Raw genomic sequence first — 25,647 nt, 5'->3', positions numbered from 1 at the left:
TTTGGCATCTTATACAAGCTTAAGTAGTAAGTTGGCAAGCTATTGAGGACAGATTTTATGAGAACCAATTTACCCGCTTTGTTGAGAGTTCTCGCTTTCCATAGGCTCAGCTTGTCTTCCACCTTGTCTATAATTGGTTTCCAAGTCTTCACCAACCGAGGGTTAGCGCCAAGAGGAATGCCTAAGTACCTAACAGGCAACGCCGCTTCAGCACACCCCAACAAACCACACATATTCCTCACCCATTCCTTCTCACAGTTAATTGGGATTAGGCTCGACTTTTCAAAGTTGATGCTCAGGCCAGACATCAACTCAAAGCAGCGCAGGAGTCTCTTATAATTCACCAGTGTGTCTGTTTCCTGTGGACAAAATAAAATTGTGTCATCTGCAAATTGTAGATGCGACAATTCTATATTGTCCCTTCCCACCAGAAGTGGGGAAATTCGGCCATTTCTTACCGCCTCTCCCACCATCCTGTGCAGCACATCAACAACAAGCACAAACAGAAAAGGAGAGAGAGGATCCCCTTGTCTGAGACCTCTCTCCATCTTGAACGGCTTAGATGGTGACCCATTAATCAACACTGACATAGACGCTGTAGTCACACATTCCTTCACCCAAGTCCTCCATTTAAGTCCAAAGCCCATCTTCTGCAGTACTATATCCACAAAGCTCCACCTCACTCTGTCATAGGCTTTCTGAAAGTCTAGCTTGACAATTGCCGCCTTCTTCTTCCGCATCTTCAGCCATTGGACCGTCTCGCAAGCAATGAGGGCACCATCATGTATTTTCCGGCCCTTGACAAACGCAGACTGAGTCTCTCCTACTAGATTTGGCATCACTGAACGCATTCTTCGTACCAGTACTTTGGATATCACCTTGTACACACAGCCAACCATACTAATCGGTCTTAAGTCCTTAATTTCCTTAGCTCCCACAAATTTTGGAGCTAACGCCACCCAAGTAATATTAGCATCTGCTGGTAACTTTGCATTCTGAAAAAAACCCAACACAGCTGCAGTGAACTCCTGACCCAGCTCCTCCCAACAATTCTTTATGAATTTCATGTTATACCCGTCACTACCTGGTGCTTTACTGGACTCACAGTCCCAAACAGCCTCTCGTACTTCCTCAGTTGATGGCATTGCCTCTAGTGGATAAATTAGTAAAACAAATAGCATTTGAGCTATAACAAATGTAGGATTATTCAAAATGATAAATGGATAAATTGTTTTTTTCTTTTTCGTACATCAAGAGAGGCTAAAAATAGAGACCTTTACAGAGGAAAGGAAAACAAATAGCATTTGAGCTATAATTCATTAATTATCTTAAATAATTCTATAAGTATAAGTATAATATAAATATCAGTTATTTTTTCTAAAATATTTTTAAAAGATCCAAATAGAAGATTATATTACCTACAAAAAATAAGTACAAGTTATTTCATTCTCAATCATTGAATTTATCTTATTATTTATAAAGTGGAGCTAAGGGAGATATAGGGAGGGAGGAGCGGCAGTTGCGGTGGTAAGATGGTCCAAATTTAATTTGCATTTGCAGTTAGTTGGAATCATTCTGCGGTTCTCCGAACTTGATAACTTCTTTTACAAGTCTCCTCCATTAACAAACTTATTATTCTGCAGCAACAATGATGGAACCACACTCTGCTCCCACACCCAAGAAGTATTCTAAGAAACCCAAATGTCAGTTTCTTTCTTCCTTCTTCTCCTTTTTTTTCCACACTCTTTTATTTCTCTCTTATTAATTATTTCTTAATTGCTAGATTCAAAGTTCTCACAGCAAGAACTTCCTGCATGGAAACCAATCCTAACACCTGGTTGGGTAGGTATATATATTATATATTATATTATAATTCTACCAACAATAATGCAATCAATCGTCATCTTTATTCTTTTTCAATTCCCAGGTCATTTCCACATTCACTGTCGTAGGAATCGTTTTCATCCCCGTCGGTCTTGCTTCATTGTTTTCATCAGAAAGCGTAATATATACATATCTCTCTCTCTCTCTCTTTAATTCACCGACTATCAATGTTCACCAAAATCAACCGTTAAAATCAGTCATAATGAATAAAATAAAGAAAAATATAGGTAATCAACAACATTTTTGAACAATGTATGAATAATGTGAATTAATAGGATTAAAAGAGTAAATTAATCTTAAATTTAATTAGTAGTATTAAATTAGGATGTAGTGTATTTTTATTTGATTGGTGGTTATTTATGTTGTTTTTATACTTGTATACAAGGTGAAAACTCAGGTGCAGTCAATTTCACGTGAAGTTGATACTTGAGAGCTGTTAGATGAAAATTTTGTCAAATCAGTCAAATCATCTAACGGCTCTTAGATATCAATTTTACGTGAAATTGACTGCACTTGAGTTTTCACCTGTATACAAATATATTAGTCGCTAATTTTAGTGGTTAATCTTAACGTACGAATAACATTTTTGTTAATGAACGTATTGATGGTGGACGAATGCATGCAGGTGGAAGAGGCTGCAATCAGATACGACGACAAATGCCTTAACGAGATCCATGCTCAAAACGCGGTGGCATTTATCAAAAACGACATGACAAACAAGACATGCACGACATCATGGACCGTCGAACGCAAAATGCAAGGCCCTATCTTCATCTATTACCAGCTTGATAATTACTACCAGAACCATCGAAGGTATGTGAAGAGTAGAAATGACAAGCAGCTAGTGAATCCAGCCTCTGAAGGAGACACAACAAATTGTTATCCACAAGACAAAACCAATGGTAGCATGCCAATTGTTCCATGCGGCCTCATTGCTTGGTCTCTCTTCAATGACACTTACAAGTTTTGGGTCAACACCAAGAGTTTGACCGTCAACAAGAAAGACATATCATGGGGGAGTGATAGATCCCACAAATTTGGCTCCAAGGTTTATCCCAAGAATTTTCAACTTGGAGGTCTAGTTGGAGGCGCGAAACTCGATGAAAACATACCTGTACTGTTGTTATATCTACTTGATCTATTTCTTTTGATACACTGACAGTGTAAAATAGTCGTGTTAAACTTTTTAAACTATTTGATTTCATGCATGAATTAATATGTACCAGTTGAATCAACAAGAGGATCTGATTGTTTGGATGAGAACGGCAGCACTGCCATCTTTCAGAAAACTGTATGGGAAGATTGAGACTAACCTGGAAGTGAATGATCTTGTAGAAATAGTTATAGAAAACAATTATAACACATATGAGTTTGGTGGGAATAAGAGGCTCATTCTATCAACTGCAACTTGGATTGGTGGAAAGAATCCCTTCTTAGGGATGGCATACCTTTTTGTTGGTGGGGTATCCTTGCTCTGCGCTATAGTATTCATACTACTCTATGTCATCAAGCCAAGGTAAACAAAATGCTATAATTTTATTTTATTTACTTAACTTCTGAATTTCAAACTTATTTTCCATTCCAAACTTATGTGCAGGCCTCTTGGGGATCCCTCCTACTTGTCTTGGAACAAAAATCCAGGGATTCTAAAATGATTACTGCTATCATTTTTTTTTTTACTTCATTAGGTGTATATAAACATTGTGATGTGAGTGAAAGTTACCATGTTGTATGTGTTCTAATTCTCCTATTAATTCACATTATTCACACATTGTTCAAAAATGTTGTTGATTACCTATATTTTTCCATAATCAATAGGACTGAAATGAAATTTAATTAATAATGACAGAGACAAGTAAACCAAATAAATGTGTATGAATGCCTAAAATGACTAAAATATATTACAATTGTGCCTACATTTAGTAACAGGAACAATGAATAGAAGAAAAATAAAAGTCCTAAGTTATTGGTTCCTAAAATCTACTGCCATTTATTATTAGCATCAGTTTATGCACCTGCCACCATCTTTAATTCCAAACAATTTGGTGAGCCATTTACTGATTCATACTTTAAGTCATTCCTCCAATGGAACTTATAAATTAATGCCTGTTGGGCAAATTCAGGAAACAGTTGAGATCAATTTCGTCTACAATTATCTAACCTTGCCCTTAAAACAATTATCAATTTGATAGCTCCAAAGAAATTGAATGTTATTTGTACATAAGCAATAGTAACTTATATAACAATACTCCTTAGCTTGTTCTTTTCTCCTTTAATACTCAGAACGTCCATCAAACTCTGCAATAAACACAAGTTATAGGAAACATCTACCACCACCACTCCTATTTCATTCCACCTACTTCATTCATAAACCATAAAACCATAATATTCATAGCTGCCACCACTACACATCACTGAAGGAACACAAAGAAAGATCAATGAATCAATGGACTCTTCCAACTCACCTGATCCCACACCATCTTTTGACTTTAGATCCACAACTCAGAACAGCAACTTCTTGAGAAGCATCTCCACAAAAGAAAACCCTCTCACAAAGCTACTTCAATCCCCTCCTCGCCTCTCATGTCCTACGCTTTCGCGCAGCCTCCAAACCTCTCCGGTTTCCTCTCCTCTCCATCAGAACTATACTCCTTCTTCTTCCCCTACAAAGCTCTCTCACCATTGTGACCCTCAAACCACATACCACTGCGCCTCCTCTGTCCTCAGAAACGATGGACAGATCCTCTCCATAGCCCTCTCCTCCAACGGCCTGGTCTACACAGGCTCCGAATCCAACCTTGTCAGGCTGTGGAAGCTCCCTGAGTTCACCGAGTACGGCCAGCTGAGGACCAAGGCTTGCAGGGTGGTGGCTCTTGAGGTGTCCAACGACACGGTTTATGCAGCTTATGCTGATGGCAAGATTAGAGTATGGAGAAGGACTTGGGATAAGGTTTTGAAGCATGTTCGTTTGGCTTCCATACCTAAGACTGTTGGCTATGTCCGCAGCTACATCGCCGGCAAAGACAAGACAGTAAGTATATATATCAGAGCTTCTATATTTATGTCTTATATTAACTACTAAACACGTCTTAAATGCAATTATCAGATGAAGCATAAGGGGCTAATCACATCAATGGCGATTAACACAGCAGAGGACATTCTATACACTGCTTCACTAGACAAAACAGTCAAAGTATGGCGAATCTCTGACTTGAAGTGCATAGAGACAATCAAAGCCCACCCGGAGCCAATCAATGCCATCATTGTAGCTGATGATGGAGTTCTCTACACTGCCTCCGACGATGCCACGGTCCGAGTTTGGCGGCGCAACTTCTGCAGCCACGACCAGCCCCATTCCCTGACAGTTACCTTGCACGCCAAGCATTCTCCTGTAAAAGCCTTGACGCTTACCCCGGACGGCGCCATCTTGTACGGCGGCTGCACTGACGGCTACATACACTACTGGCTAAAGGGTTGGTTTGCAGGGCAATTGCAATATGGTGGTTCAATCCAAGGCCACACACATGCAGTTATGTGCTTGGCTAGTGTGGCTAAGTTCATGGTTAGTGGCTCAGCTGATTCAACAAGCAGGGTTTGGGCTAGGGAGCAAGATGGCCAACACACTTGTTTAGCCGTTCTTGTTGGCCATAGAGGTCCAATTAGGTGTGTAACTGCTTTCATTGGAGGAAGGTTGGTTGATGATAACATTGAAGATAGTTGCACTGTTTGCACTGGTAGCCTTGACGGTGTCTTGAAGCTTTGGCGTGTCACTCATTCCAAGAATCTCGATACTAATAATACTAACAATCATAATCACTGCTCTTCACATTCTGCTGCTAAGTATTTTGAACTCTAACAGAGACTTCAATCAGCACTAATCTATTGTAACCACTTGTTTCCTTGGAGTTATGGTAGTTTTATTGACGAATAAATGACCATTTGTACCCATGAAAGATGAAAACGCTGACATATGTACCCACGCTAAATTGAAACTAAACTTGTACCCATGCAAGATGTCCTCCGTGTGATAAAAGTACCATGTCTTTGGAGGGTTGGAGTGCCACGTAAGATACTTTTGTCACACGGAGGACATCTTGCGTGGGTACAAGTTTAGTTTCGATCTAGTGTGGGTACATATGTCAGTGTTTTCATCTTTTATGGATACAAATGGTCATTTATTCTTTTATTGACATTTGTATCTTTGTTAAACTAAATAGAAAGTAATCAAGTTTAATGGAATAGGCAGTATAAATGAGAAGGAATGATCTATTATTGAATGAGCTTTCAAGTTTGAACACTTGACATCAAAACAGACCAACAATAATACAAACATAAAAATGAAAGTGAAATAGATTGAATCATAATGCAAACACATACAACACACTACACTATTCTATTTGGCCAAGCCTTGTGTTCTGTGCAGCATCATGATGATGAGTATTTGTTTCTCTCCTCTTTAGAAAGCGGTAAAGGCCATAACATAGCAAACGCAAAACACAAAGAATTGATATGGAAACCAAGGCTGATAAAAGATACCCTACAATTGAGTTGGAGCGCTTGCACCCAAACACAGCTCCAAGACACACCATTGCAGAGTAGTAATTCTGTAATTGGCATCCTTCAAATTTAATCGATGCACATTTAAGTTATATTATTATATTATTAAACGCGTTTAAAGAATATGCAAATATGAGGAAATTGGAAAGTGTGTGGAATAGTATATGCTTGCCTTCATGAGAACCGCTATAGTCCCTTTCTTGTCAAATAAGGAATAAGTACTCATGATCTTATATTAACCATTTTTTTCTTCTATTCAATTTCGAAGGACTTCCCTAGCCATGAATTCAGCATTCTTATATTCTTTTCTAAGTTGTATTCCACTTAATATTATGCTTTCTTTCTGTTTTGTTTTGCTTTTTTTTTTTTTTTTCCTTTTAATTTCCTCCGCTTCTCATTTTATCATTTCAAGATACAAAACAATTATATTGTTCCATTCGTGACTAATTTATTAGATTTACTTTAAATAAAACATTTATTAGTTAGATTGGTAGAAACATTAAATACAAATATATACTACTAGTAAAACTTTATAAGTTAGGAGATTAAGAAGTTCATCTAGTTAGTAACTGAAAAGACTAAAAGAGCAATCAAAACAAAAGAGAGCATGGTACGTGATGTGATGTGATGGGAATCATGGGATCATGTGAAGAACAACAAAAACAAAGAAGAGAATAATAATAATAATAATAATAATAATAATAATAATAATAATAATAAATAAATAAATAAAATAGAAATTAGAAGGAAAAAAAAAAGAAATAAATATAAATACAAGAAATAAAGAATGTCATCAGCATCGTCATCGCCACAGAGCACAACTCCGACACACCGCCATCACCATTTCGGTACAAACATGTTGGAGAGGGCACTCTCCTCCCGCCGCGGCACTCTCTTCGCCGACGACGACGAATCTTCCGCCTCCGCTGCCAACGCTGACGAATCCAAGACCAAGAAGAACAACAACATCCTCTTCCGCGCCACCAACAGGGCTTCCAATTACATCTCCCGCCTCCTCGGAACCACCGCATCCGCCTCCTCCTCCTCCTCCACCTCCTACTGGCTTTGCGCCGCCGTGTTCCTGCTGCTCGTGGTCTTCGCTGCGTCCTCGTTGCTCTTCACTTCGCGCGGCTTCGTCTGCATCTCGTCCTACAACCCCGTATCTCGCGCCGGATTCTTCGGCCTCGACGGCCTCGCTTCCGATTTTGGAACCCTCGGCGTGCCCTGGTGTAAGTTTCTACCGTCTGATCTGATCTTACTTCTTTTTTATCTTAGGGTTTGTAATTTTGTCTTGATTCGGTTTTCGTTTGGATCGAGAGTGCGAAACTAAAAATGCTAGCTAGATTGTTTCTGGAAGATCAAACTGAACTGTTAAAATGTGATTCATTTAATTATTTCCGGATCCTGATCCTGATTTGAGCTACATTCCTTAATTAGTTGTTTATGGATTTCGCATTATTCACTTCATTAAATTCTATATATTAAACAAGCTCACAGTTCAAAGATAGCGGCGATTCTAATTAGTATTATTATTTTGATATGCTATAAATGAGCTCAATAAAGCAACCATTCATGAGATTTTGGAGCTGAGAATTAGATGTTGAAGTTTGAATATACACTTTGAAATCATTTAGTCATACATTTTGTTTTTGCTGGATGCTTATAGTCTCATCCTTGGTAAAGGCAGATCGAAACTTGGTAAAACAGTAGAATGGACATCGAAAGATCTGCTTAGAGCTTTAGAAGAATTTGTGCCTATATATGAAACTCGGCCAATCAAAAACAACATGTATGGGATGGGTTTTGACCACAGCTTTGGGCTTTGGTTTATGACCCGGTGGTTGCAACCAGAACTGATGATTGAGAGTGGTGCTTTCAAGGGACATTCAACTTGGGTTTTACGGCAGGCTATGCCGGACAGACCAATTATTTCTCTTTCACCTAGGCATCCAGAAAAGTATCTGAAAAAGGGACCTGCCTATGTTGATGGAAACTGCACATATTATGCTGGAAAGGACTTTGTTGATTTTGGAAGTGTTGACTGGCCCAAAGTGATGAAGAAACATGGGATTACTGACCTTAGTCGCGTGCTTATATTTTTCGATGACCATCAGAATGAATTGAAAAGGTTACTTCCAAAATCTTTGACATTCTTGGTTCAATAGTTGATTGTTCTGATGAAACTTCTGTTGCTTATTATTATTGTTATTTTATATATGTTAATGAGCAGAGTTGAGCAAGCCTTGAAAGCTGGATTCCGACATCTTGTGTTTGAGGACAATTATGACACTGGAACTGGTGACCATTATTCATTGAGGCAGATATGTGATCAATCTTATATAAGTGGTGTGTAATATCTCGCCTTCCTAGTGTATTATGATATTCTACTGAAATTTCTTTTTCTGTCAGTATATTCTAGTGAATGAATTTAATTACATTACAATATACATATACTGGCACAAGCGTGGTTGGTATTAGATCTCAATTATAGATCCATAATACCCTTTGGCCAAACTAAAAAAAATATTTGACTGACTTGAGGACTGTGTTATGGCATTGGTTACTATATGAAGTGAGGGATTTGAAGCTGGAGAGAAAATTGTGGAAAGTTGCATAAATTTCATCATTGAATCATTCTCTATTCAAAATCAGAAGTGGTTATCTCAATACTAGAAAACTTACTGAACTTGTTCCTTTGTTTATGTCAGGCGGTGGACACAGCTGCTTTAAAGACAGTGACGAAGCTAGGGTCAGATCGAGAAGGAAGAAATTCTGGGAGAAAGCAGTTGATATCGAAGAACTGTGTGGGCCAGATGAAGCATGGTGGGGAGTTAGAGGCTACATGCGTGATAACTTCAATCACAGCAACAAGCCAATATCATATGAACAACATTTCCAGAACAGCCGGTATATTGAATCTATTCTCGATGTTTACTGGGAACTCCCTCCTGTTGCCGGCCCTTCCCTAACCCATCAAACAAGGTATGATCCTGCTCGTGTGTCTAGTCCTATCGTTGAAGATGGGCGATATGGCTTGTTCCAAAGGCTTGGTTTGTCCAAATTTGACAACTCTGTATTTAATGGATACACTCAGATGGTTTATCTACAGATATCTAAATAGTCATTTAGATTTGCTTAGACGAGGGTATGGATGTAGTAGATGAAAGTTTTGTACCTGTATTATGTACGAATTGTTGCTTCAGCCTGATTTGGCTTAAAATGTAGTGTTCTTTTATTCTTATTTTCCTCTTTATTTGAAATTCAAGCTAGTCACCTTTGCTCACTGCTCAATTCTTCCTAATTTGGTTTATTTACGTGTTTTTGTTCTTGTTAATGTAACTTTTAAATGGTCGCTAGCTAATGCAAATTTTTGTACGTATGTGTCCGTTCATTTCTTATTTTCTCCAGCCAGATATAAACATTAACGACTAGCATTGTTTCCGTTAGTATCTACTTAAATACGAGGGAAAAGACACTGATAACGAGACAATTAATTTTTGCTTTAATAGTTGAAAAATTGATAACCAATTTTGAGAAGTTACTTTTACCTAGATGTAACAAATCTTCGGGAAGATTTACTTTGGAAAAAATATCACAACCAAACTAAATTAGATTCTAAAGTGGCGAACTCAATCATAACAATTTTAAAGGGTAATGCTAGGTAGACAAAAAAAAAAGTCAGAATTTTTTTATTTAGCATTAATTAATTGTTGCAACAATTAATGAATGCTAAATAAAGCAAGTTATGGCTGCTTTTGACTAATTTTCTTTAGTTACCAAACATTTTTTATTTTAAATTAATTAATAAATTAAAATCACAAGCCATTTTATTTAGGGTTGTTTAACACTTTAACATGTATGGACACATGTGAAGGTTATCAACCGAAAAAGTGTATATAAAAAGAGTTTGATTTTCAATGTATTTATTAAATAAAAACTTCAGTTTTATTTTAAAAAAAATACTCCGATTAATAATAACCTTAATATTTTTCCTTAAAAGTTAAAAAAAAACCTTTGATAACAAATTTCACTTTCTAGTTTCTTAGGAGGAGCTTTTCTTATGTTCTGTTAAACAGAGTGTGTTCTTGAAATCTAAAATAATGGGATAATTTTGCAAAGCTAACAACATTTCAAAGCAAAGATGTAAGAGTGTATTGAGTATCTAATACAATATGCCAGCATAAGCAAATACATAAAAGAAAGAGATAGCACAACAAGCAATTCTTTTTATACAGCAACAGGAATCCAAAGTTACACAAAATATAGAGAACAAACAAAATATATATATATATATTTGTTTATATATGATCTGGAAGTCTCCAGTTGAATTCTACTGGTGGTGGAAGAAAACTTGTCAGGCTATAATAAATGCACAAAAACTGAGACACTGAATTACATATAGTAGCAGCAGTGTTTCTTATCAGCAACAGAACCATCATAAATTCAAACTCCTTTGTAAACATTTTACTATAACTATAATTTTTTTAAACAAATACTTCAGTATGGTTCAACAATTTCTGCACTAGTTTTGGCTCTTTGATTTTTCCACTGCTCTTGGAGCTGCAACCAAAACAAATCACAACAGAATCTTTAAGCAATCTTGAATCTTAATCTAGTAATCCAACATGTTTAGTGTAAGATGTACCTAGTCCAATTGCCTCAGACCCTTTCATGATCCTCAGTCTCCTGCACGAGTCAGTGAACATCCTGCATCAACAAAGAATTTGTTTATTAAAATTGGATATGATCTTTAAAGGAATAACATGTAAAGCAAAAATGCCACATACAAACCAAGATATATATTTATACATACAAAATTCACACTTTTTCCCCAACTAAATAATTGATTATCAGAATAATCAAACATGCTATAGTAGAATAATTAAACTTATGAGATTGATGGCTAATTTTTTGTATATAGGATTTTATATAAAATTTGTAACAAAAATAGAAATAACATACTCCCAAGGAACATCTCCCACAAGCATCCAATCTCCATCCTTGTCTTCATAAGTAAGAACATATTCAGAGCCATGGAGAAGATCCCTCAAAGAGCTCTCACTTAATCCATCTTTTCCAGGCAGCCCAGGAGAGTTGCACTGACCTAATTTTCCATTAGAGAAGTTGCAACTCAAACTAAAGAAAAAAAAAATTGCTTATAAAGAAAAGGAACAAAAAAAAAAGTAGTTAAAGAAAATACCAATGGTGAAGCAGCTGAACATCTTCTCAAGAGCTGAAGAAAGTTCCTTATAGTTGCTATAGGTTTTGAGATCAACCTTTCTTAGATAAGGAGCACCATCCATGCTTACCTTCACATACAAACAACCAAATCCTGGTTTCCCTTCAGCTTCATCATTGTTCTTTGTCAAATTAGAGGCCATGGTGTTCTTTCGAAACGATCGAATTGGTGGCCACCCCACAACCTGTGCCCTGTTGCAAAAAATGGAAATTTTGATATATCAACAGCCTCCAGACTTGAATTTCCATGCAGAGAAGAACATACACAAACTATATCACACTGAAACACAAAAATTTAACTAACAATCACACTAACTATGAACAATTCTTTTTCAATCATACTAAGATTACAAGCCTGCTACCTCAGATTTATTTTATTTAATTTTTATTCATGGAAGTTATCAGAAATACATTCAACATAGTACATAAAACATAATATCATAGTAGCATTTTAATTTGGCATTATAATTTTAAATTGTGTGAGAAGAAAACAACATTGTAACAGCCAATCAGACTAGTTTCATGAATCATACATCTTTCAGTTTAATCAAGCAACCAAAACATGAAATCTGCACCAAGTTGACTTACTTAGAAGCAGGAGCACTAGCATGTTCATTAGTAGCAGGAAGTTGAGGGTTCTTTTCCTGAAGAGGCTTGGACTCTTTGATGGCTTGTGAAGCAGAAGCAGGGGTGTTAATGGTATTTCCTTGCTGGGTGCTAATGGTTTTGGGGTCCAATGGAGGCTTTCCAACAACATTCCCTGCTCCTCTTGGTGAAAACAAAGCAGAAGCTTTTCCCAAGTCAGAGTCAGATCCATGAGCATCAGAGAAACCCCATTTAGCATCAATGGCATCAGAAAAGCCTCTCTTAGCACCAGCCACATGGACATGGTGGTTCATCACATTGTTGTTGTTATTGAGCTTCCCAAATAGAGAGAGAGACACCCCAGAAAGTGGTTTTCTCTCTGGAGACTCAGAACCTGGTAGGCCAAGCCTTAACTCAGTCTCCTTGAAGGTCTTTCCATCTTCAGAAGAAGAAGAAGAAGATGATGATGAAGGTATCTTCTTCTTCTCTGCTAAGCCTATGTAATCATGTTCCAAAGGTGTAGACATCAAAATATGGCAACACTCAGAATCAAAGCTATGCAACAAGGGTGAAAACTTAGTATATGTTTTGTGTGACTAAATAATATTACACCAGAGAGAGAGAGAGAGAATTGAAGTGTGCTTGAACAGAAGTTATTATGGTGTGATATTCATATGAATGAAGAACTGGCCTTTGTTAATGTGGAAAAAAGAACCTTCTTGAGCCTTGCCTTTGTTAATTATAATTTTGGTGATATTAATTAATCACTAATTCAATTTTTTAACAAAGAAAAGAAACTAACCTTGATATGCATGTATGAAAAATTGAAAATCAATATTTGTCTACATCTCAATGAAAGTATATATATCATAGGAAACATTTCAAGTGCATCAGTTGTTTTAACCGTTGATTTTAATTAATATATATTATATATATTTTTTATAATTCAAATTAACGGTTAAAACAACGGGAGCACCGATACTCCCGGTACACTTGAAATGTATCTCATATCATATACACCACAATCTAAAATTATGATATAGATTCTACACTAATTGAAAGTAGGCACTATAGAAAACTAACTTTAGTAAAAGCTTTTTTATTTAAATAAAAATACGTATTAATTTTTTTTATTTTGTATACATATATAGCAAAATATTTATGATTTTATGTATTATTAATTAGCATATAGAACAATTTTGTAGGTATAGACTGCAAAATTAGAACAGAGAAATCTAAGTTGAATTTTCTAGAAACGTAAATTTTTTTATTTAAATAGAAAAAAACCATTTAATAACTGCCACTTTTTAGTATTCAAAATATTATTATCTTAAAAATAAAATCACATATATTATTTTTATGGAAAGCAAATTAAAGTGTTCCCATACATGTTCAATCATATAAAACAATCATGCACATTCCCATCTTTATTATTTTAAATTATATACATTGTTGTCGATGTAATTTGAAGTATTTATATAAATACTTAATAAATCAAAAAATACGCGTCAATTATATATACACACACAATATAGGAAAAGAATGTAAATAAATCACACAAAAATGGTTAACCATTAAGTAAAATAATTTTATTGAGATGAAAAACTTATGCTAAAAATTTCCAGTCTTTTGGAATCAAATTATTTACATATTTGGAGTCAATATCGTAAAAAAGAAAGCAAAAAAAAACCAAGCAACTTATTATGAGTAAAGAGGTCATTAAATGGTATATGTATATATATTTACAGAAAGCAATGCATGCTACGAAGCATGGATAAGTCACTGTGTCCGCGTGTCAGACACATTTTACACACGATGTTTTCGACACTCGTTCGATACACCTGTCTGCTGTGTTCAACCGTGTCTTAATAAAAAATAAAAAATTTTTTTTCAGACACGCTTGAACACATCTAAGTATTATCACGTGTCCGTGTGTCCAGTCTTATTCTTAATATATATTCTTAAAATAAATTTAGATATAGTATGTATTATTATTTATTAAAACAAAAAATATTTTAAATACTTGATATAATTAAAATAAGACATTAAAAATAATTAAAAATTTTAATTTATATTTTAATATCAATAAAATAACAAAATATTATTACGATTTATCTAAAAAATACTTTATATTTTATATGTATGCGTATCTCCGTGTCATGTAAGATTTTAAAATTCGCATGTCGACGTGTCTCATATCGTGTCGTACCCCGTGTCCGTGTAGGTGTCTGTGCATCATAGAATATGTATATTATTGTATGAATTTCACAAGTGTTTTTTGCTGGAAATATATATATATATATATAGGTAAGTATTATAATTTTAGTATAGGTAGTGAACGGTTTTATCATTAAAGGTACTAAGATACATACATTACATTAATATTAATATAATAATATTTAAGCAGGAACTTAGTACGAGGGAATAGTAGGAAGAGGTTCCCCGGCAACCTTTTACGCAGTGTTCCACTTTAACATTAACATGTCCTAACATGAGTGTATTTAGTAGTAAAGTAAGAACACAAAGTCAAGGAATAATAATAATAATAATAATAATAATAATAATAATAATAATAATAATAATAATAATAATAATAATAATAATAATAACTGTGAGTGACGGTGCAGTGAATCCATTTCAATGGCACGCCCGTATCTAAACGTATCGAATCATAATAATTAATATTGTGAAGCCTCCAAAAGTTGGAAAAGAAAACACTCTCATCCAACGGTGTGTAGGACACTCTTTCTCTTCGTTAGGGGACAAAACGGTGTTCCTCTCACTCTCACGGACTTGTGTTTTTTCAAATTTAATTTATGCAAACAAATATCTCATCATTCCACATATTTCATTTTTCATAAATTATATATCTATCATCTCCCTCATCTCTTACCTTATCTTCTCAATCTTATGTTTTTATCTTCTTAATATTACCGTTAATATTATTCATAGTCTCAGCTTCAATTATCACTCATACTCCCTCTATTTAATTAATGGATCAGATAGTTAAGTCAATAGAGATTTTCTTTTCTTTTCTTTTTCATTCTTCCGTTAAGATTTATAACTGACAAGATATTTTGTATGAATTAACAAATTTGTTAAAAATGTACGTAATTTTAGTTATTAGCAAAATTCTAGTAGCTATCTAAAAGAACGAGCTGAGTTTGCATTGACTATTATTATTATTTACGTATATTTTAAAAGTAAAAGTAAATTTTAATTTCAATGTAAGATAATAAAATAGACCGGTAGTAGTAGGGGTGTTCGCGGTGCGGTTTGGATCGGTTTTGAGTCAAAAACTCATCCGATTCGAATGCTAATTTTACTTGCGGTACGATTTGGATTGGATGATGTTTTTAAAAAAATTCGATCCGATCCGATCCAATTTCAAGCGGTTTGAATTAAATTGGATTTGCGATTTTGTAAATTAAAAACATTAAATACATATAACAAGTCTCAACATCAAATTTTAAATAATTAACAATGACATAACAAGTCTCAACAATATCTTAAAAAGCCAACGATAACATAACATAGAAATAAAATTATAGGTTAGTTAAAATAAATAATAAATAACATTTTGAACATAAAATATTTATTAAATAATAATAATACATCAATAATATAAAAATGTATAATAAATTAAACATATTATAAGGATAATTATAAATATAATAATAAAATAATAATATTATATAGCACATTGTGCGGTTTGGATTGGATTGGATCGGTTATGAAAAATAGATCCAAAATTCGATCCGATCCCACGGTTTGTAAAAAAATAAAATCCAATCAAATCCGAATTAGTGCGGTTTTAATCGATTTTCTATTTGAATTGGATTGCATGAGCAGTTTAATTTGGATCGGTTTGAATTTAAATATCATTAAGTAGTAGTGCGATACATTAAGTATTAACGTTTTAATTTGAATTTAAAAAACATATATATATATATATATATATATATAAGAAATAGTTTCGTCGAATATATATTAATTATATTAAATGTACATTAAAATGAGTAACTAATATAAAATATATATTAAAAATAAATTATACAATATATATTTATATAAATATATAATAATTAATTTTAATAACTGATTTTATTTTTATAAATAATATTTTTAAATATGTATATAACTTTAAACAAGAAGATAGTGTAAAAGTTAGTGTATGCGAGTATTTGCATATATTTTAGGGGAAATATATAAGGAAGCAAGCTAAGGCATGATTGGAAAATCGTTGGTAGTTGAAAAAGCAAGAAGTATGGGATTAATGATCTTGTCCAAAATTGAGGCTGATACTGACATACATGCAGACACAAAACACAGCACATAGTGTAGTAGTAGTAGTAGATTAGATAGTAGCTAGTGTGGTTCATACATATATCTATAATCTATGTATGTATTGCAAACCTAACTTGTTTGTGCAATTTTAGGTACGGGACGGCGGAGAAACACAGACACAGGCAGCTGTATCTTACTGTAACATTATTATCACACCATTTATTTCCTATCCATCAATTATTATTCATAACTCTTTTTTAATGTTATTTTCCTTTCATTAATTCAATAACGCCCTTGGTACAATGCATTGCAATCACTTCTGTCCCCACCTATGTATCCATGCATATATATGGTAGTTCCGCCATTTTACCTTCATATACATATAAGACGGAGTAATTATTAACTAGTTGTATAATAGGTCATAATATGAGATAAGTTTCAAAGTGGTTTTTGAAGTTCTACTCGTATTTTATAGTAGTTTTTGAATTTAATAGTTATTCATATTAGTCCATGAAGTTACACTCTGGAACTCAGTATCATCCTTCCGGCACATTCTCTATAGCTGGTGTTATCGGAAAGTTGATATGAACAACAGGGTGACACATTGGCGACGCTAAAACGACGTATAATATTGCTAGTGGCGCGTAAATGCTCTAAAACGCCGTCGTTTCACTCCAAACTTGCTTTTGAAGAATCCTCTCTCAAACATTAATGTAACGTATTGTCTTCCCCCTCTCAAAATACAACATAAACAGAGTCTTTTCTTCTCCCCTATACTCATTAATGGCGGTGGTGTGATTGTTGTAATTGCAGCGATTTCGTTGGAACACAACTGCTCTAGAGGATCGATTTCGTCATTTGCATCAGACAAAGACTGTATTGAATGCTGATTTTTCTGAAAGAGATAAAGAAAAAAAAAAGAAAAAAAAATTATGTGATAATAGGTGTGCTCTGTTTTTTGTTATTGTCGTTAGTTTAATATCTTTAATAGTTAGAAACAATTTTTTGGAGTGTAATGTGTAGGTATGCATGTTTGTGTTTCACAATGTTTGCTAGGGTTTGATCGCAACTAGCTTTCTGAGTAGTTAGACTAATGAAATTGTTGATTGGATAAGGGTTGTTTGTCATGGTGAAAACATGTTTCTTATCTGTTATAGGGTTTACTGCATTTACAGGAGTAAACATGATTTTATGTTTTAGTTGTGAAGTTTTCAATTTGTTAATGTGGTTGAAGATGATAAGTTTGATCATGAAATTTTGTTTATAAATTGCAGATAAATGATCTTTTGATTATCATCATATTTCACTATGGAGGGTCATTTATTACAGAGCGTGATGGAAGTGTGAATTATAATGGTGGACAGATTTCTGAGTTGCCGAGAATTGACATAGACACACTGGATGTATTTTTTGTCCAAGACTACTACAAGAACATTGGGTATGACAATGTGATTCACTGTTGGTGGCTGGTGCCTAATAGATCATTGCAAACTGGTCTTAGAGCTATGACACATGACAAAGAGTTCATGGAGATGTGTTACCTAGCTCAGAAGAACAAGGAAGTTATCCATGTGTACTATGAACATGGAGTCTCTGAACTTGTGTTTAATGAGGAAGCAGAACCATCATCATCCAAAGACAAGGAGTTAATAGTGCTACAAGACCTTATTCCACATCCATACCCCACCATCAATGTCACAACCAATACAATTTTCACCACATCACCATCAACTCCAATATTAGAGCCAATTCACACCACTAGCTCCAAAATAATTCTCACCACATTACCACTAATTCCAATTTCAGAATCAATACACACCACCATTCCTACTCCAACAATAATCCCCACAACTAAGCCTGCTAGTAAAGGTATTTCAGGACTAAAACATAAGACTTAACCTACTGCAACTTCTATTAGTAATTTCAAATCACCATAAAAAAAAATGGCAACACCTACTGCTACTCCTACTACTAATCTCACCCCACCACCAAAAACAATGGCACAAACCACGGCTACTCCTAATACTAAGCCCAATCCACCACCAAAATTAATGGTAGTAATCAAAGATTATGTGATATAATTGCTGAGTAGTAAATCCTTTTACTGTTGTTTATTGTTAGATATCTTAATTATTGTTGTTTATTGTTATATATGTGTGTTGAGTAGTAAATCTGTTTACTGCTATTTAGAACAATTGAGTAGTTGTTGTATAAACTGGATGCTACATAGTTGATGGTTGTTATATACGGGTAGTATCTGTTTATTCTGTTGAGGGACCAATGTGATGTCACTTACACAACTTTAGGGACCATTCTGAGTTCATTAATACAACACGAGGGACCTTTTTGAGGCTCAATTATAAACTTTTGTATTGGCATTTTTGGTTATGCAGGGACTTATCCATGCAGTTCAGGATATGTTCCCAAATGTCCATCACAAATTCTGTGTTTGGCATTTATAGAGGAACTTCAACAAACAGTGAAAGAATAATTAGCTTAGAGGTTTACTTTGGGAGTGTGCAAGGTCTACAACTCAAGCACACCAGCTGCTACCATCCAACCAACCAGCACTCCATCTGCAAGCATTCTACCAGCAAGCACTCAACCAGCAAGCATAATGAGATTTGTGCCTAGTCTTGGATTCAAGCCACCCAGAACCAAGAATGAATGACTTAGATTATTATCTTTAGGGACAGATGGTGTTTTTGTTTGTCTGTTTTGGTGAAGGAATTTACTTTGTATGCTTTCTTAATTAGGATCTCAGTGTTGGAGATTTTAGTGTTAGAAACTTATCAGACTTATGTTTTGACAACTCTGATTACTTGGTGACTATTGTTCTGACTTTATAATATCTTATTTTGGATGTATTTTCTACATCATGAAACATGAATTATGACTTTCTTGAATTGATCTATGTCAGATTTTTAGTTTTATTTTATCCTCATATATGCAATTAAGATGCATTCCAAACACTGTCTATTTCCATTTTATTTACAAGAATTATATTTTGGATGAATATATTAGTAGTTCATATTGTTTCTTCAATTTTCAAAATATGCAAGCACAGCAGTGTCAAACACTTTAATTTGTATTTCTTTTAAACAAACTGACAGATACAACTACAGGAATAACATATGCATGTCATTTATTTTTTGCCAGATACAATTGGCCAAATTGCCTATCTAACTTTAAGAGAAGAACAGCTACTGTAATTAGCAGTATAAATACAAACACCAAAACTCCACCCACTTTTAGAACCCTAACTTCAGACTCTAATCTTTTAAGTTTTCAAGCAATCTTCATCTTTCATTTTTCATTGTCAATTGAAGGGCTTGTTTTACCATCACATGTTATCACATCTTCTTCAAGAATTTTATCTACCCACAGAAACAATCCACACCACCTCTTACCTACAATCTGCACCCAAGAAAGTGAATCAACCAAGTTTACCTACAGTTTGCACCCAAGAAAGTGAATCAACCAAGTTTATATCCAGAATTACAGCAAACAACAACAACAACCACTTACATTGTAGTTTGGGCAACCCACGAACGGTCTCCCTAGATTAGAATCCATCGTTGACCATCGCAGCACTGGTCTCGACCCACACCTACACTATTTTGGCAAACGCGAATCCCTGTTTTTGTTCATTCTTCTCATAATGCTTCCAAAACGATCGTGGGCTGTTCGAGCTCCCAGCTGCGTTGCTCGCGCTAGCCATTGCCGTCTGGCTATGAAGATGCTGAAGAGAATCAAAGGGAAGAGATCAGAAGAGAAAGGGCACTGGAGATTGATCTTCAAATTTGGGAATTAGGGTTTTTTAACTTCAAATTAGGGACCAAATTGACTCAACAAAGTTTACTTATACACATCAGCTAGCCGTTAGTGTCGCCAGCGTGTCACCCTGTTGTCTAAATCGGCTTTTCGGTAACGCCAGTTGGAGGGAATGTGCCGAAAGGACGAGACTGAGTCTCAGAGTACAACTTCAAGGACTAATATGGGTAACTATTAAATTCAAGGACTACTATGAAGCACAAGTGTAACTTCAGGGATCACTCTAAGACTTAACTCGTCATAACATATATATCATGGATTCATAGTAGTTATTTCTAACCCAACGAATTAGTATTTAGATACATCTAAATTCTATTTAAATTTTTGTTTTTGATGAATAAATTATTACATACGATTAGTCAAAAATAATTAATTTCGAAGAGAGGTTGGATTTGAGGACCAGTAAGCATGTGTCTTAAAAGAAAAGGTCTGTATTGAGGAGGTTCATGGCAGAGAGTGTAGAGCAAGAGTCAGACTGTCACAATTAGTCAACAAGCTGTTCAATGTGTTTAATCGAAGAATTCAAGTTTCGAATGTTACTTCTGGCCATTGCCCATGTCAAGCAAAATTAAAAGAGCAGAAACGGTTACTGATGGATTAATGTAAGTGGAGGTTACATTTTGATTTGATTGGTTGAAGATTCTTATAAATAGGAGAAAACTTAGGAATAAGGGTTGGAACTTTGCTTTAGAAAATACTAAAGCACACTCATATCCTAGTGACTTACTGAGTGTACATTCGAGTTGTTTTTCTGTAGAGTTCCTTCCACTGTTTTTACTATTTTATTTACGTTTTTTGCAAACTTTACTTTTCTTGCAAGTTTATTTTTTCAGCAACATTTAATTTCTCTGTTTAAACTTTATATTCTAGTATTTTTGCTTTCCATTTCGAAAGCCTTTTGATCAAATCGAAGACATTTTGTTGTTTAATTTAAATTCAATGCAGATCATTTTTAATTCAGTCAATTTATTTTCAAAATCTTTTATTTGTATTTTTAGATTTCTTTAAATTTTTGTTCGATTGAAAAATCTTTTAATGCACTTTAAAAAAACAAATTGATACTCACAAAAAGGAGTATGTTTCACTTTTAAACCATTAAATATCGAATCACTCTCAATTTCATACATAAATTAATATTCGAATTCTCAATATTTATTTAACTGAATAAATAAATTAATCATCACTTAATCAATTTAAGTTATATTGTTAGCCGTCCTTCTTTAATTTCTTCAAGTTTAACGTAGGAAAAAATGTGTGATATATATAAGCATGCACGACAATTTGAAATACATATGTTGTGATTTCTTTAATTTCTTTAAAAACAATGAACAAAAATTTGTAAAAACTATATATTGCTAGCTCTGATCTCCCCCCTTCCCTTCCTCATACTTAGTTATTAAACGTTAGATGAATATGTTAGCGAAGAAAATAACTTTTATATATTATATTATTAGCTTGGAGGATGATATATATAAATATGTAATGAGGGTGGTGATATGATAAAAAAGAAAGGGTGGGTCATGGTTGCTGGGTTGCAATCAGAGAAATCTTTAATGAGGTTTTGTTTTTAGGTGGAATGATGGATTTTGAGGATAGATTATGATGACAATAACAACTTAGTGACTTTAACATGCATGGACCATCCTGTCCCTTATTGCTCCCCACGCCTTCTCTAAAGTGTTCTTAGAACTTCGCTGGCACACTTTTATTCATCAAATGCAACTAAATCCTCCCCCTTTTAATTTATATCTCTCATCTCTATATACATGCATCATCATAATGTATCTCATGACCTAATAACTAATCAAAAAGGCTATATTAAGTTCATTCATTCATCACTATGTTCCTCGTTAATGTAATTACTAATTCACACTTAATTTTCCTAAATTTTACCACTTCTATAGCTACTTATTATCACTTTACAATTAATTACATCAGAATAATTAATATGCATTCTTCGGTTTTTGGATTATACAGTAAAAATAACTGATTTGCATTCATCGAGTTGCTAGTTTAATTATTTGTTCGAACAAATATCAGGAGCTTAAATTTTGTCTTATAGACTGTATTTGTTTATAGAGACACTGAGATATGGACACTGAAACATAAAATTATATTTGACAGAAGAGACATAGATAAAGACAGTGTGTCTAGAAACACTAGATTAGTATATTTTGTGTCCATCATGACAGAAAGGACACGAAAACACTAACAAGGGACACATCTTATTTTTCATTCTTTTTGTTAATTTTTCATAATTATATTTTTTTATTATTATATTTTTCATCTCAAATTTTTTAAATAAAAAAAATGAGAATAAATTAGATATTAATAATTTGTTCTAGTTTATCACTAAACAGAATACAAGAACACAAAATTTTGTGTTTCTTTGTCCATCAATATCTTATCCTGTCCTGTTCTTAGAAACAAACGTAGTAATATGTACATAGTAACTTATCAATAGTCTCTTTTGAATCGAATGATACTTGTGAAAAAATATTATATAATAAATGTAATTATAATAAAAATAAATTTACAAACGTTTACCAATCACTCTATATAACATTTGGCCTAACACATACTTAGCGTTATTTGATGCAAAACACAACTAATTAATACTAATAGATCCAGCTTTATACTGCTACATACTTATATTATTTGTTATATATGCATGTATATATGACTGAACGTCAAAAACTGTGCGCCATAAATCATGTAAATTCAGCTTGCTAGCTTCAAAGTCATCATAAAATTTAACTAGAAAATATTGTTATCCTTTTTTTTTTTTTCATTAGTCAACAACATATATATAGTTTGATACAAACAAGAGTACATGTAACATCACTATCACAATAAAAGCAGTTAAGACTGCTCATTGAACCACCATAGCCCTTTCATAATCTTATGCCTTTAATTAGCAAATTAAATAACAAAACGACTCGTTACCAGCATAGTTGAGAGCGGAAACTACTTTCATAAATTTCCAAACATTCTTCTTAGTATGTGCACAGTGCACACTTGTACTTAATAAAAAATGTTTGGTAATGAAAGAAAATTAACCATAAATAATCATAATTTATCTTATTTAATATTTATTAATTGTCAATAATATAGACTATTTTTAAAGATTATTATGTGTCAAAAAAATTAAAATTCGTTAAAAAAATAAATTTTGATACTATTTTAACTATGAAAATATGTTAATAAAAGTTTTGTCAAAATTAATATTTTTAATATATAAATAATTGTAAAAAAAGTTTAAATCTTATTTTGATAAATATTGGCCATAAAAAATAATTTGTTAGAAAAATTTGAGAATATATTTTTTGTGATACTTATTAACCGTCAAAAATACTATTTATTTTGACATTTATTGACCATAAAAAATTCTCAACAAAAAAATTTTAACAAAGAATGAGATGAGATCTTGAAACTGAAGAATAAACTGAGATTTTAAAGATGAAGAATGAGTAGTATGATCCCAAATTGAGAGCAGTGTGATGCCAAAATTGACGGAGCTCAACGAAAAAAAGAATAATAGAATATGTTAAAAACAAATGAGTGTCAAAATTGAGGAATAATTTTCTACAATCAAATTATAAATAAAAAAATATAAAAATTTTAATATTTGTGATATTTATCAAAAATATATATTAATTTTTACACTTAACTATGATTGTTAAAAAAATCATATTAAAATAGCTCTCTTTTCTTGTAGTGATTTTGATAAATTTTTTTTTATCTCTCTAGCATTACCGATACTTAATAACAAAACTATTCAAAATTATTTGGCCAAACAAAGCAAACATCAGACTTTCTATTTATGCCATAACTTTAGATGAGATAATTTTGCTACAATTAGAATTGGTAATAAGCTAACTATCCAAAGTCAAAATTCAATTTCGGCCGCAATCACTTCATTTTATTTTATTTTTCAATGTTCATTGTTAATAAGTAGCATTAATTATTGCATGTATAATAATGTTCATTGTGTCGGTACTCCTTGCTTTTTTCGGCAACCATAATTTCATCATGTTTTCTGAAACTGCCTCTATAATCTACATACATCTTTTTAATTTCTACTACTTTTGAGTTTTGAGTGATAATTGAGCAATTTATTATTGCTGAAACTATATTTACAAGTTTCTGAGTAAAGGACGAAAAATTAATGTCTAATAATGACATGCAGTAACAGTACAATAACCAATAATCCTTATGTTTTAAAAATAACTATCGATTAATATTATTTTTTTTATATATTTTAAAGTTAATATATTTAGACCTGTTTTACATTATTTAAGCACATTAATTTTTTAATGTGTTAAAAACTATATTTAATCTGCAAGTAAATGATCAAATTCATCTCTAAAAAATTATTTATTTTTTAAATTAGTATTTAAATATAATATTTTTGTTATTAAATTAATCCTTCAATAAAGATTTTAAGTTAATAGTATTAGTAAATTTTTCGTTACTTCCTTATATTGATGATAGCGTTAGAATTGTTCATATGACAAGTAAAATGACACCACAGAACTCACCTCAAAATTTTATTAGCTTTTAATATAAAAAATTTATAAAATTAAATTAAATCAACTCTAAATTAAGAAATTTTAATGTTTTAAAATTTTTTTAAATTTAAAATTAATTCGATATAATTTTATAAATTTATCATATTAATATTAAAAAAAGACGAATATAATGAGAAGATTAATGTAACCGTTTTTAAAATTTTTAAAAAATAAATTTAATTAAAAAATCTTTTATAAATCAATTTAAAAACTAAGTGCTCTTTTCATAAATGAATTTTCCTATTTACTCTTTAATCTGTGCTCTAAACTCTTGATAGGTGGACAAAGTGTGATAGTGGCCGGCAAGTTAATTAATTAGCCTTGAAAAAAGTATTAATAGTAGTCATGGCAATTCTTTTCTTCACTTTTCTTCTTTCACTTTTTACTTTTTTTTTCCAATACAAAATTAAATGACAATATTTGGAGATTATTTAATATATATCATCATTAGAATAAATAACCTAAAGATGAAAATTATATGGAAAAAGAAAAGAATAAAGAAGGAAAAAGAAACCACATAGCCGTTTTAATTGACTATGGTAAGGAGCATTCCAAGTGGCACTATAATTGACATATATAAGAAATAAGATCCACAATGGTATACCAAGAATAAGAAAAGAAAAATAGTGGGGCTATTCCAGTGAAAGATTCACTATTATCTATCTATTGTGATGTTTTTTTCCTCAGCTCC

At 33.0% G+C, this 25,647-nt stretch overlaps 4 protein-coding genes across 4 annotated transcripts; 3 read left to right on the top strand and 1 right to left on the bottom strand.

Annotated features, from left to right (window-relative positions):
• Positions 1–1,648: 1,648 nt before the first annotated feature.
• LOC107612120 (ALA-interacting subunit 3-like) lies at positions 1,649–3,539 on the top strand. The gene is made up of 6 exons (XM_016313942.3): positions 1,649–1,703; positions 1,784–1,842; positions 1,928–2,002; positions 2,510–2,998; positions 3,111–3,400; positions 3,482–3,539. The coding sequence occupies exons 1-6, from the start codon at positions 1,649–1,651 to the stop codon at positions 3,537–3,539; spliced, it is 1,026 nt and encodes a 341-aa protein (XP_016169428.1).
• A 663-nt stretch (positions 3,540–4,202) lies between these two features.
• On the top strand, positions 4,203–5,861 carry LOC107612210 (protein JINGUBANG-like). The gene is made up of 2 exons (XM_016314017.3): positions 4,203–4,915; positions 4,991–5,861. Exons 1-2 carry the CDS (start codon positions 4,331–4,333, stop codon positions 5,738–5,740), a joined length of 1,335 nt encoding a protein of 444 aa, XP_016169503.1. The 5' UTR covers positions 4,203–4,330; the 3' UTR covers positions 5,741–5,861.
• Positions 5,862–7,213: 1,352 nt separating this feature from the next.
• LOC107610306 (DNA-directed RNA polymerase subunit beta) lies at positions 7,214–9,724 on the top strand. The gene is made up of 4 exons (XM_016312370.3): positions 7,214–7,670; positions 8,125–8,569; positions 8,672–8,787; positions 9,150–9,724. The coding sequence occupies exons 1-4, from the start codon at positions 7,229–7,231 to the stop codon at positions 9,560–9,562; spliced, it is 1,416 nt and encodes a 471-aa protein (XP_016167856.2). The 5' UTR covers positions 7,214–7,228; the 3' UTR covers positions 9,563–9,724.
• A 923-nt stretch (positions 9,725–10,647) lies between these two features.
• On the bottom strand, positions 10,648–13,078 carry LOC107613524 (auxin-responsive protein IAA27). The gene is made up of 5 exons (XM_016315567.3): positions 12,268–13,078; positions 11,642–11,871; positions 11,404–11,545; positions 11,087–11,148; positions 10,648–11,001 (listed from the first exon to the last, which is right to left on the bottom strand). The coding sequence occupies exons 1-5, from the start codon at positions 12,789–12,791 to the stop codon at positions 10,964–10,966; spliced, it is 996 nt and encodes a 331-aa protein (XP_016171053.1). The 5' UTR covers positions 12,792–13,078; the 3' UTR covers positions 10,648–10,963.
• Between the last annotated feature and the right edge of the window lie 12,569 nt (positions 13,079–25,647).

This window comes from Arachis ipaensis, chromosome B8 (assembly GCF_059453495.1).
Source record: "Arachis ipaensis isolate K30076 ecotype BB chromosome B8, ASM5945349v1, whole genome shotgun sequence".
NCBI classification, from domain to species: Eukaryota; Viridiplantae; Streptophyta; class Magnoliopsida; order Fabales; family Fabaceae; genus Arachis; species Arachis ipaensis.
This window is presented reverse-complemented; position numbering and strand designations above follow the sequence as displayed.